General features: G+C 34.2%; 1 protein-coding gene across 1 annotated transcript in view; it reads left to right on the top strand.

Moving 5' to 3' along the window:
- Positions 1 to 13,885, top strand: part of VWDE (von Willebrand factor D and EGF domains) — a 79,146-nt gene extending 65,261 nt beyond the window's left edge. The window contains exons 23-31 of the mRNA XM_064380360.1: positions 28 to 123; positions 1,162 to 1,257; positions 1,839 to 1,934; positions 4,076 to 4,171; positions 7,177 to 7,272; positions 7,366 to 7,461; positions 8,216 to 8,311; positions 10,823 to 10,926; positions 13,470 to 13,885. Coding sequence (XP_064236430.1) covers positions 28 to 123; positions 1,162 to 1,257; positions 1,839 to 1,934; positions 4,076 to 4,171; positions 7,177 to 7,272; positions 7,366 to 7,461; positions 8,216 to 8,311; positions 10,823 to 10,926; positions 13,470 to 13,484 — 791 coding nt within the window. The 3' untranslated portion in view covers positions 13,485 to 13,885. The remainder of the gene's footprint in view (positions 1 to 27; positions 124 to 1,161; positions 1,258 to 1,838; positions 1,935 to 4,075; positions 4,172 to 7,176; positions 7,273 to 7,365; positions 7,462 to 8,215; positions 8,312 to 10,822; positions 10,927 to 13,469) is intronic.
- The last annotated feature ends 273 nt before the right edge of the window (positions 13,886 to 14,158 follow it).

Here is a 14,158-nt window from a genome sequence, read left to right on the forward strand (position 1 = left end):
CTAAAACCTGGGCTTTATTTTGTACAGCTCTTTGTGACCCTGATTGCAAAAACCATGGAAAATGTATTAAGCCTAACGTTTGTCAGTGTCTTCCAGGACACGGTGGAACAACCTGTGATGAAGGTGATAATTCAAATTAAAAATCAAATATAGGCCTAAAATATAGCACAATAGCTTTAAAAATCATTTTATAACACAATTCAGTTTTACTGTGTATATACTCAAATATACTTATTAAAGCTGGTGTAGGACTTTATGTTTTAAAATACTAAATATAATTTATTTGAGGATTCTAAAGAATTAAATTTCTGAAATCAGAGATTCAAGGAGTAATAGCTTATTTGTTGTTGGTAAAATTATCCTCTAAAATGATTTGAGGTTTAGTTATAAGGTACTATATCTCTACCCTTGAATTTAGCCAAAAGGCCAAGAAGTGATAGGGTACTATATCTCTACGAATATTTTAGCTTTAAGCAAAAGAAAGCTGTTGAATGACCTACAAAATATGGTTAAATGCCAAATAATTAGAAAATGTAAAGTAGTAAGAAGAAACCTAAAATATGAATTTTTAAAAATACATCTATAGCCATATAATTGCATTGCTTCATTTTAAATCTTGAGTGGAAAATTATGAAATAGCATTCCTAAAGTGGATGATACTTTAAAGAAATAAGTTGTTTATTTTAAAATAATATTTTAAAAGATAGTTTGGTAGATGGTGCATATAATTATGAATAAGCTGAGAGCCATGTTAAATGTTTTTATGGCAAGGCAACTTACAAATTAACAAACTAAAGTAAATTTAGGTTGAACTTCCAGAAACATTCAATCAAATTAGGATAGGAAAATAACTATGGAACTATAGGAAAGCTGTATTTGTAAGGCAGGAATATGTAAGTTCAAATCTCACTTTTCACAAGAAGGCTAGATCCTATATTTCCTTTCAGTTAACAAAAAGTAATCAAAGCATGCTACTGATTTGTAAATGTTTCTGGTGTGAATTAATATAGTCAGTTTTATGGAACTAAATTTTGTAGTAAAAGCGAGCTACATATTATAAATTGTTCTTACAACAAGATTTTATTGTGATGGTTCTTTATAATTATAAACTGACTTTTTAAAAATTAAGAACTGACTTAATAACATAATCTGTATCTGCAGAACGTTGTAACCCACCTTGTCAATATGGTGGCACGTGCATGGCTGGCAATCTCTGTACTTGTCCCTATGGTTTTGTAGGACCAAGGTGTGAAACAAGTAAGCAAAACTCTCCTACTGTCTGATATAATAAAATTGCTTCTTTGAATAGTTGATGGCCTTAATGCTACACGAAATGAACCCTAACTCTAAGTAAAGAACACACACTGATGACTGATGACGACAGTTACCATCTTGCATAGCACTGGGATCAACCACAGCGGCCAGCACTAAGATAAAAAAGTTTGTTTTTGGAAGTAACTATCACTTTGATGCTATCCATGACCTTTCTTTGAAATAACAGGAATTCGAATTTGTTAAATTGCATATAAATTTATTTTTAAATTTATGTCTATGATTGCTTTCATCACTAACTAATAATTTTCCTAAATAGCCAACTCTTGTTTACCACTTGGCTGAATGTTTTTCTATTTTTTCTATCTCTATTAACCAAAAAAATAAAATAACTGAATGTGAGAATCAGAGAGTATTTCAAGCCTGAGTATAAATTATATTTTATCTTTCTCTCTGATCTTACACATTAGCAGATGTGATTGGCAGTTATGAGCTAGCTAGCTGAGAACCAACAATATGACTACACCAAGCCTAATCTTTGTTTTCTCTTTATTCTGTGATCTCAGTGGTTTGTAACAGGCACTGTGAAAATGGAGGCCAATGTCTCACACCAGATATTTGCCAGTGCAAGCCTGGCTGGTATGGGCCCACCTGTAGTACAGGTAAAACTGAAAATATTTTCAGTGAACATATCAATTAAAAGTTAAAATATGCCAATGTTCTGAAGACGTGCACCTAAGAAATATAAAACTGACCTGACAAGACAGGTATGAAGCTGTTATTTCAGACAGATTTTTAAAACTCTTTCTTCTCCGTTACTTTTCTTCTTACATTGAACCATATAGTGTCTTACAGCTTTACTGTTATCTTAGCCAACCAATACTTTTTTTCCTTTTATATTTCCCTCATTGACATACCTTATGGTGAAGAGAAACATGCTGAACCTTCTAGATTTGTTTAAAGTTTTTCATCACAACACAAACATCGTATTTCATTAAATATCTAAACAATCCTGAATTAAGTAGACACACTTCATGTTATTCCATTTCATGTATTAGGCTTGGGGTGTGTGTGTGTGTGTGTGTGTGTGTGTGTGTGTGTGTGTGTGTTTTCTTGAGACAGAGTCTTGCTCCATCACCCAGGCTGAAGTGCAGTGGTGCAATCTCTGCTCAATGCAACCCCCGCCTCCTGGGTTCAAGTGATTCTCCTGCCTCAGCCTTCTAAGTAGCTGGTATTACAGGTGCGCACCACAATGCCAAGCTAATTTTTGTATTTTTAGTAGAGATGGGGTTTCACCATGTTTGTCAGGCTGGTCTCGAATTCCTGACCTGCCTGCCTCTGCATCCCAAAGTGCTGGGATTACAGACCTGAGCCACCATGCCTTGCCTAGGCTTGTTTCTTTGGCAGCAATGTTTGCAATGCTCTGTGTTTGATATAATTCATTATAATCTAATGACTTTTTTCTCAGCGAAAATGTAATTCAGTGTTTATAGCTGGCCAATTATTTGTGAAGCATGATACAAATGGAAACAAATATCTATTTGATTTTTGCCCTGATTTCAAGTAGCATATTATTAGTGACAGAGACATGGGATACAATTATAAAAAAGACTATGATACAGGTTGAGTTATGATAAGTAATGTTATTGAAACACAGTTCCTTATAAGAGAAGGGAGAAGTTAATTTAGCAAGTGGAGTGAGGAGGAAAACAGTATTTGTAGTAGATGTTGGTGAATGGGTAGGATGTAGGGCAGAAAATGAAATGGGGCATGCCTTTCAAAGAAAAACAAAAATGAAGCAAAAACAAAGAATGTTTTGAATGTGCTAGGACTTGAGAGAAGTTAATATCTATTGGTATGGACCCACCTTAGTAAAGGTGAAGTTGGAAATATGTTCAATGAACATGTCAATTAAAAGTTAAAATATGCCAATGTCCTGAAGACACGCACCTAAGAAATATGAAACTGACATGACGAGACAAGTGGGCATTCAACTAGGCTGGGCATTCTGAATTCTCATCACAGGCTCCACATTCTTAGTAGAGCAGGAGCAGCGTCATCTCTAAAAAACACTGCCACTTTAAATTCCAGTTCCCTTTCTAGTCTCATGTATTTCAAGGAAATCACTTCTCTTCTCACTACAAGCAGCCAGAAAGAGCAGATAGCAAAACACAAATAAGACAGCTCTGGCACAGAGGGAGGTGGGGGCCAGTCTCTTGAGTAACTGCCAAACTTCGCCCTCATACACTGGGCCCCAGTAAAACAGTGGGCCTTAAAAAGCACAGTTTTTTTCCTCTTCCGGGGCACTAAGACAGGAAAGCTAAAAGCAGATGCTCGAGATACGCCTGTAGCTGCAGAAAGATGTATGGGAACAGACCTACATCTCTCCCTCCCAGATAAGCACAACAGATACAGAAGCAGTCCAAACCTGTAACAAACTCTCCCAAAATCCTTAAAAACTCTTAGCCTGTAAGAGTGAGCCTCTGACCTAACGCAGCCAGTAGGCACCTCTCAAGTTTGCTTTCTCTAAAATAAATCTGTCCTGATTGGCGAGCCACCTTTTCCTGTTTCTTTCCTTTCACAATTCTTAGCTTAGTGTTATTTGTAAACTTAATGAATATCATTTCCAAGCAATTATCAAGTTATTTCATTCCTCTTACGTTTGGCCAAATCTAATTAATTATAGGTTTTACTTGCAGTAAAAATAAAATATTTCATTATGCACCATTTTGTACTTCTGTGCAGCTTTCATTTTTTAAATAATAAAACTTTTATGGTCTCTTTTCCTCCTGCTGTTCATTAGCTTTGTGTGACCCTGTTTGCCTCAATGGTGGTTCGTGTAATAAGCCAAACACTTGCCGCTGTCCAAATGGATTCTTTGGTGCACAGTGTCAGAATGGTAATTATTCTTTCTTTGTATGTAAAAAGGGCGAATGGAAAGTTAGACATTGACAGAGCTCTGAGTAAACACAAGATAAGTTTCAAAGGGAAAGATGCTATTATCTTCCCCACAATTCTTGTGATGTTTCAAGTATCTCCACCAAATTACTCGCTTACAAAAAATATATCAAAGTTATTATGGAAAATGGCTATATTTACTCAATATATGTGAAGCTCAGACCTTGGTACCTCTCTGTGCAGTTTTATAGGACTAAGATGTGAAACAAGCAAAGTTCTCTTGTAGTCTATTGTAACGAAATTGTATCATTGTTGTTGCCAACACAGCAAAAATGTTTGATTTATGGTCAATCTGCTGTTCACTATTATCCCGTAATCTCTTTTCACCTTAGTTTCATTAAATATTTATGAAGAATCACCTATGCACAGCACTATGCAAGAAGATACAGATACATAAAAATGCATTGTTTCTCTCTTTCACGGCTTATTGTTTTAACACTTTCCCTCATATAGTTAATGTTACAGGTTATTTTCAGAATAATGGGGATGTCTTGAGGGTATGAATGAATGCCAATCAATAATATGTAATGTGTATTTTCTGCATCTTCATATTTTTGAGTTTATAAAAAAAGTAGAGTTGAGTTTTGCTATAGAACATGTCAGAGTATTTCCATAATTCCTAAAATTTATATTTTCCTTGCCGTGATGCACTTTGATTTGCAATTCTATTTCTTTTATTTTGGATGTTGGCTAAAATTCGTAGGATGAAAATAAAGCAGAAAAGATGCCATCATGGAAATGAGTTCCTGAAATTCGTATTCCTTTGAGGAAACAGTTTGAGAAACAAAAAGAAGTAAAGACTAAGTTAAGGGAAATCTTGAAAACTAGAAGACTCTGGCTAAATCCATGCTAAAGAGTTACATATGTAGCTTGAATGGAGAGCATAAGGAAGGAAATGAAAACCTCACGTCTGTCATGGTACTTGAAGTAGATGTAAGAATAGTAAGAAAAGTTCTTTAAATGCATATGCCAGTTGTATAAGTGGATAAAGGAAGCAATCTCTCAATTATTAAATTGAATTAAAAATTATCTATTGAACATATTCCATGCATTAAGGGTCAGAAAATAGACTATCATTGTGAGAAGAGAGTAGGTTTTAGATTTAGCTTACCTCCACAAGTTTCGAGCTGGTATGGAAATTTACTTAAAGCCTCCATGCCTCAGACTTTCCTGGCTTTCAAGTATGATCTAGACAGTGGCTGTGACTTGTAATTCTTATTAGATCTGTCTTCCTGTGAGCCTAAATGGTGGGAAGGGAAGATGGCACATACATTGAAAGTGACTGAATAAAATTAGGTGGAATATAAAGTCATATGAAAAACATATACTGTGTGCACTATAGAATTTTAAAAGTGGAAGATAGAAATTGAGCTAGAAACAACATAAAAAAGTTAAACTACTAAACTAATAAGGAAGGCTTAGGATGTATGGCTGGAGAGATGATGAAATACACCTTCAAATTTGCTCTACCCCTTGGATTTCACATGGAGAGTGAATGCCAGTTGCTTAGCTCACTCTAGGGTTTGGTGACAGAGCCATATGGGGCCCATAGATTCTCATAAATATATGTGGAGGATGGATTTTTCTCATAAACCTCCTTTTCCTAATGTGGGATTATGGGTAGACATGGCCAAGTCTAAATTGTGCACCCTTTGTATATATTAATTGTATGTGCTTTTTTGTATAAATATTTATTTCTACACTCAAGTTTTTGTGGATAATTAATTACAGCAAGATTACCCATCATAAATAATTTGTGGAGCTTTTTTAAGTTTTAAATTCCTAACCACAGGCATTTCCTATAGAGTTTTGTAGTAGAAAATATATACTTTTTCTAATAAATGATAATAATCTTAAATTGTATGAAGGATAGGGAGCAGAAAACAAGAACATTTCTTCACCAGTAAGAAGTATCAATAAAATGTCAGAGAAATAACAGTAGACTCAAGCATGAACCAGAAAAAGTTTAGCCTAAAATATTGGAAACTATCCGTTTGCTAAAAGCTTTCAGTTGTTTTATTATTATAAAGTTCTACATTATTTCCATTTAAAAATCCATTTGAAAACAGAATTTTTCTTACAGTGTTTGGAAATAAAGCATCTATTAATACAAACTGGGAGTCGGTCTACACTAGTCCTATATTAATACCAGTTAATTTGAAATTAATTTTTAAAATACAAACTAACATTTATTTAATTATTGTTTAGGAATAAATTAAATTTTTAATTTTCTAGACAGGTTTGCCTGTGTATTACTTCAAAGAAATGCCTGCATTTAATTTTCATACCTGGAAAAAGCATGAAGTAATCATAACCATGTCATAAAATTAATATATCTTAACCTCTGAATTTCATAAAACAGAATTATATACATAGGGGCTGCCAGTAAGATATATTCAAAATTATCTAACAAATATTCTTAACAAAGCCAAGAATTTATTGTTAAAAGGATTTTTACCAAGCATTCACAGGAATAAGTCGCATATAAAGCTCTGCCTTCCTAACCTTAGTAAGTATTCAAAAGCTAATTTGAGTCATTTCTAAATATGTAGAAATTATTGAGATTTGTCTGATTTCCACAAGAACAGGTACATTCTTATTTTGAGCTAGGTTTTGACTTATTTTCTGGGTTTTTGTCTAGATCACTCCATGCTTTACTTATTGTATAGTGAAACATGAGATTTATAATATATTCATTGTAATATCAAAGACTCGATTTGTTATGAACACTTAATACATTTCAAATTGTGCTAACCCTATAGCAGCTTATAGGTATAAGCATCACATTTCATGATTTAGAAAGGACAGGTTTAATAGGTGATCTTTTATTTGAACAGCACATTTCTCTGCCTTATGGCCTCATTGATAACAAGCACGTGATGTTATGTCTCATATGTAATAATTGAATGTGTAATAATCACAGATTGCTGCCATGTGTTCTTTCAGCTTTCTGTCACCCTCCCTGTAAGAATGGTGGCCACTGCATGAGAAATAATGTGTGTGTCTGTCGTGAAGGATACACTGGTAGGAGATGCCAAAAAAGTAAGACATTGCTAAAGGTATTTGTCAACTACAGGTAAAGCAAAGACAAAACTATGGAATGTAAGGGCTGACCTTTCATGCTTTTACCTGTAGGCATCTGTGATCCTGTGTGTATGAATGGAGGAAAATGCGTGGGACCAAACACTTGCTCTTGTCCTTCTGGTTGGAGTGGGAAACGATGCAACACACGTAAGAGGAACCTTAAGATGCTAAAGCTTTCATCCTTCGTGGGAACATAAAGCAGAATTTAAAACAGAGAATGTTGTTTTTCACTTTCTTTTGCTTGGTCTTTTTAAAATTTTGGCATATGTATCCTACTGTAGGAGATAGCTTTTTGAAATAGAGAGTTTCTCCTCTTCTGAACTCATTCTTTTGGGTTAGCAGAAGAGGATATATTATATTTTTCAGGTTTTCTATTGCACTTGCTGGGATAAATAACAAGTCCTTAAGTCCTGAAGTAGAGGTCAGGGAAAGGTTTTAAAAAATTAGTGATTTCATGGCCCCACCTCAAACTATCCAGGTCTAACCTTTCCAAGAGGAGGTGACAGTGCCACTCAGGCTGGTTAGCTCCTGAGGGTGGCTGTCTTCATTCAAATGTTTCATTCTTTTTTTCCTTTCTGTAAATTATTTTAAATTAGTCATTACTAGAGTGTTTTGATCAAAGTGAAAAAATGAGAAGCAACCTAGATGTCCAACAATTGGAGAAAAGTTAAATCATGATGAATTCAAACAATGGAACATTTTGCAACTGTTAAGGTTCCATTTTCCAAGAATATATAGTGACATTCAAGAATATTCTTGATAAATATTAGGGTCAAAAAGTTTCTTTAGTCACTGACTTTTAACTATTTCTTTTCCTTTCTCTAACGAAAAATTTCAAGGGTTATGGATAGGATTTGACTAGTAGTGAAGAGTTTTAACTTGTTTTTATTTCAATTGGCAGCTGTCTGCTTGCAGAAATGTAAAAACGGTGGTGAATGCATTGCTCCCAGCATATGTCATTGTCCTTCCTCCTGGGAAGGAGTGCAGTGTCAAATACGTAAGCCCACAGGATATTTTTCTTACTAATGTGTTCTGAATTGGAATCTATTATAACAATTAAAGTATAGCTTTAGGACAAATCCATAGGGGTAAAAAACTCCAGCGTGCTGATATGTTTTAAAAAATGATTTTAGAAATAAAACTTACTAAATTTTATATCCATTTAAAAGGCAAAAGTATAGTGTAATATATTAATAGTTTGTGTGACAGAGATAATTTCAAATTATGGTCTGTGGATTACCAATAAAGTTGCCCAGGTAGACCAAAGAAGGTGTTGATATACAGAAGTTTAAATATTATTTCATATTATAAGATGAATACATCTTTATCATGGACACCTTAGAAAATATGGAAATGTATTAAAAATTATTCACTCTAAGTTTCACCTTCCAGAATTAATTTCTGTTGCATTTTTAAAGTGTTATTATATTTCCATCCCATGTTAGTCAAAAATTTCTACATAGATGAAATCTTAAGGTGTAGAGGAAGATCAAATTTTATGCAATTTTGACATTTTTTGTAGAAACTTGAAATAACATGTTAAAATATTAACAATGATTAACTTAATGGGAAAAACTGGAAGTCCCTCAAAATATTTCCAAATGGTTAATAATTATATAATTTCAAAATTGGTGGCCAAGTGTACTGTAAACTGAAATTACACAGTTTTATTATGATCATGCTTTTTTACTAGAAATAATGTACCTTCCATTTCAATGTCTTTTGAACCACACCCTTGTTCCCATGCATCAGAAATTTTGCATGAAATTTTTGTGACACTTAAACCTTATTTTACTAGTAAATGCTCTTGTAATTTATACAATTCTTATCTTAGAAAGGCATATCAAAGTACTATTAAGTGCTGGTATTTACATAAGAAATGTATGCTCAAAAATTGATAATTCTAATTGGAATTTAGATGTGATAAAATGCTAGAAAAAAAAGAATTAGCAACCTCAACGTGGACTGCTTGTTCTGGAGTGAGCTCTGTGTAGACCTCAGAGAGAAGGATGAGAAGATGTTAAAAACACATTAATGAAGAAATATGCTTCAGTGGTTGCAGATTGAGGTTGTCTGAGCACAGCCTGAAGCTGTGAGCCCTGTTTCTGTACCCTGCAGCATTTTTATGTGAATTTAAAAAGTCATGCTACTTCAAGTTTTTTATTTCCAACTATTGAGAAACTGTCCAAATATATTGATATTTCTTTTTTTTCTTTTTTTTTTTTTTTGAGACGGAGTTTCGCTCGTTACCCAGGCTGGAGTGCAATGGCGCGATCTCGGCTCACCGCAACCTTCGCCTCCTGGGTTCAGGCAATTCTCCTGCCTCAGCCTCCTGAGTAGCTGGGATTACAGGCACGCGCCACCATGCCCAGCTAATTTTTTGTGTTAGTAGAGACGGGGTTTCACCATGTTGACCAGGATGGTCTCGATCTCTTGACCTCGTGATCCACCCGCCTCGGCCTCCCAAAGTATATTGATATTTCTTAAACAAAATATGTTACTACCATCTGCTGGAAAATTGTTGTAATGAATATTCAGATCTATGGTTTCTATCATGTGAATGCTGCTTCCTTCACTGTGGAGCCCTTGTGGATTGATTACACAACCTGCCCAACTGTATACAGCAGTCCTGATGAAAACATATACTGTCAATGTTGCACTTATCTTAAAGGACATATTATTCTTGAATGTGTAAGCTTCAAGTATGTGATATTGAAATAGTAACTATTACATAATTTTATGGTATGCTAATATGCTAATTTTCACTCAATATTGCTTAAAAATATTTATGTCCTTTAAAAACAAAATTTTAAACAATATATTAATTCCACAATATAAATATTACAAAAGTTGCTTTAGCCTCCCCCCTTATGTTTAAGATTTTAGTTATTTACAAGTTATTATTAAGTATTATAAACATTTTCTTTCTACAAATAGATGATAAATAAATTGAGATATTGAGATAGATATAGGTATTTTTAATTGCCTTAGAAAAGATTTCAAGGAAGAAATTTCTGATATAGGCAGTATGAGTATTTTTCAGAAATTTCCAGTAGAGTTGTTTTACGTTAAACTTCTAATGGTAGTGTAAAAATTGTCAGTTTTTCCATACACTAGCTAGTATTGAGTTTTCTCTTTTAAATGTTTGCTAAATGTTAAAAAGCAAATTATAAATGCTATCTTCTGTTAATGACTTGGGCTTCTCAAAAAAAAAGAGATGTATTTCAAATACTTTAAAATATAGTCAATGAAATTTTTGTTTCTTTTAATAATATCTTTATGAAATTCCAAAAGCATTGTTTGAGTTTTGGGTGTTTTGTTTTTGATGTGTATATGTGTTCTGAAAGATGGGAGCGCATAGATTAGATCCATCCATCAATGGTTCATTAATAGATTCTTGTGATGGCATTAGTGTCCAGTCACCACATAGCCTCAGACAACTGGAATAGAATACATCACAAGCATTTCATGTCAAAAGATGGTTACTGTAAAATTTTGTGTATTGCAGCAATTTGCAACCCAAAATGTCTTTATGGAGGCAGATGCATATTTCCCAATGTGTGTTCCTGCCGCACTGAATATGCTGGAGTCAAATGTGAGAAGAAAATACAGGTATTTCAAAGTTTAAAAAGAAAATAAATAGTAGACATTGACATTTGCATATCTCTTCTACTTAGTAATTGTTACCAATTAATGTTTTATTTTCTTTTATTTCCAAAATAAGAATAAAAGTATTTGCCTCTAAAATCAAAAATTATATCATTTTTATGTTACAGTGGAGTCATTATATAAAATTTTGATGTGTGGTTAAGGAATTTCAATGTATAGATACAATTGTCCAATGTAATGCACTATTTCATGACACTTGAGTTGAGACGGCAAACATTCCACAATATAAATTCAAGACACCACTAATTTATGTTTTGGTCAAGTACTTGATCAGCAGACTACCCTCACCTGTCTCAAAAAATCCACCACTTTTAAATAAGTGAATCACCACTTCATTTACTTGAGGGTGGTTCTCATCATTTTCACTGGGGCACATGCCACTAAGGCCTTGTCTATTCTCATTCATTTTCCCTGACAGGTATTCTTTTCCTATTAAAATCCGTTACTAGGAAATCAGTAGAAAACTCTTGATATTATTAGAATTGGGATTTCTTTGTATTTCAGAAATCAAGGAAGGGAAGAAAGATCATAAACTTTCTTGGAGTTTCTGAAACTGCCGACATTTATTTGTAAGGCCAGTGCTATAAAACATATCTTTTAAAAGTTTCTGTGATACTATTTCCTCATATAGGATTAAAGTGCATTTTGTTTGATCTCTAATCTTAAATTTCCAAATATTGACAGCTGAGATATTATTTCAGTCCTAATTCCTATATATACAAGGGTTGCTCTAATAATCTCTCTCACAAACACAGACACATAAATGCAGCAAACCTCTAAAAAATCTCTTAATCTATAAGAGTTGTAATGTAAAAAGTCATGATATGCTATTTAGCACTTCAAAATGCCCCAAGGTCATGAATATGAAAGTCTACTGGAGTACTAGAATTTGACAACTGATTAGAAATTTTCTTCTTGTAGCTTGATATGGATCAATCTGACTTAGAGACAAAGTGGATGTTTGTATAGTATTCTCCAAGCACTGGTGTCATCCTGTATGATTGGCCCCCATTATGAAAATAACCAGATCATAATAGGGCTATGGTTTGAAAACTGGAAAGCAAAAGTTATTATTTATTTGATTAGATGTTGTTTGAGAAAAATAAAAATAAAAGCTTGAGCTCCCTTGGGTTTGAAGGCAGCCTAAGTATACATTATTTGATTTGATGTGAGATTTTTATGGCACAGGAAACCCTATGACCTCCAAAGCTTTTTAACTCCACTTTGACAGTACCAAACTTAGGTGGCTGCTCTGTATTCTATTTTATGTATTTATTTGCCATCTGATTCTTTCCTCAAATGATCAATAGCAAGTCATCTTTATCCCCATTAATGTTGCTTCTGACAGTGCATTTGAAATCACACTAAGAAGAAAAAAATGTCAGAAGGCCACTGGGGGGAAGGCTTGAGGACAATATGTCTTGTTCTAGTGCAACCTGGCCTCCCAAGCTTATAACTTCAATCTCATTCTGGCTGTATTCTATGATGATATTATTATTATTTGTTTTCGATATTTCTTTGGATCCCACACACAGGTTAAAACATAAATTTCTTTTTAGTGGGGAAGAAAGCAGCCACAATCCACGGGTATCCACAGAACCTTCTCCAACTCCATCCCTTGCTCCCCTCTTCCCTGCCTTCCCCAAAGGAGGGTTCAGGCTGGCTAACTACCTCTTGGCTCTTACTCAGGCATCCTGAGGTAGTGGGTTAAAAAAGAAATGGAGGTTACTGATTGGATTGCTAGAATCTCAATGAAGAAGATAATTACTGGCTAGCGACAAGAAACACAGAGAAAGAGAAAATAAGCAAAGGAAGGAAAGGTGCTAAGAGGATGAGTTGATGAAAGGCTTTGGGAAGCGTTGTAACCTCCTGCTTGCTGCTGAGTGCACTTACTCTGACCCTGCCACTTATTTGCTCTGTGATTTTGGTCAAGTTTAACTCTCTGAGTCTCAGTTTTCTCATCTGTAATATGGCACTAATAGTAGCACCTAATCATAGGCTTACTGTAAGGATTCAATATGTTAGTATATGTGAAGTACCTAGAATGGTGCTTGGGATATAACAAGCACTATGTAAGAGTTTGTAACTAATTACACTGAAGAGAGGAATAGTAGGAGGTAGAGAAGAAAAAGGATGGGGAAAGGCACATGAGAGAAACGTTGTAATGCATTGTGAATATCAACAGTTTTTTTTCCTGAGGGGTATCAAAAAATTAATTAGCTTTATTGGGCATGGATGTTTCTCAAGTGTAACCCTTGGCCAAGATGGAGTCACCTGGTATGCAAGCTCCATTTGGTTATCACTTCTTGGACCTTAAATATCTTGATTACACTTCAATGTTATGAAAATAGTATTGAGTCTAGTGGCAAACAGAACCAAAAGAGCTTTACATATTGTGTCAGCAAGAAGAAGGTAATAAATAATGAGTAAGAGTTAAATGGTTTTATACTATTCATTGAAACACAATTTCCTTCTTCCTACTGCAGATAAGACGCCACTGAGTAGCATCAAGTGTGTGAATTAAAAGCCTGTATGTTAAGAACGGAAATGTGTTGTTCAGAAAAAGTTGGAGATAACTTGAAGTTTATTTGACCATCATTTAAAAAATATCTTAAAGACTGAAGAAACTAATAAAATATATAATGATCCCAGTTGTAATTATTAGAGAAAAGCAAAGAAGAAATCCAGGTATTCTAAATTGGATGTTGAGATGGAATCGAATATTTACATATTGAGATGATGTATCTGATATTCCATCCATTTGCAATATTTAATAAACTGAATATTTTCTCAGCCCTAAGTGTGACTGTGTCTGTACCATCAGGAGTCAGTCAGTATAATGGAAGCCACTTGATATCTTCCTGATATATGATGTTTATATAATAAGAACTGCATAATAAGAACAACTGCATAATAAGAACAACTTGGTCTCCCCAACCCCTTATTTTAACCCAGACATTCCTTCTTTTGATTCTGGGTCTTTAGATAAATTCTTTCAACCAATTGCCATTCCGAAAATTCTTGAATTCACCCATTATGTCTCCTCCCTAAAACATATAAAACCCAGGTGTAGCACGACCTCTTTGGGCACATGTCTCAGCATCTCCTGCGGCCATGTCGTAGGACATGATGACTCATATTTCACTCCAAATAAATCTCTTCAAATATTTTACAG

Source organism: Aotus nancymaae, unplaced genomic scaffold (genome assembly GCF_030222135.1).
Source record: "Aotus nancymaae isolate 86718 unplaced genomic scaffold, 86718_ANA_hifiasm-v0.15.2.pri h1tg000025l, whole genome shotgun sequence".
Taxonomy (NCBI): domain Eukaryota; kingdom Metazoa; phylum Chordata; class Mammalia; order Primates; family Aotidae; genus Aotus; species Aotus nancymaae.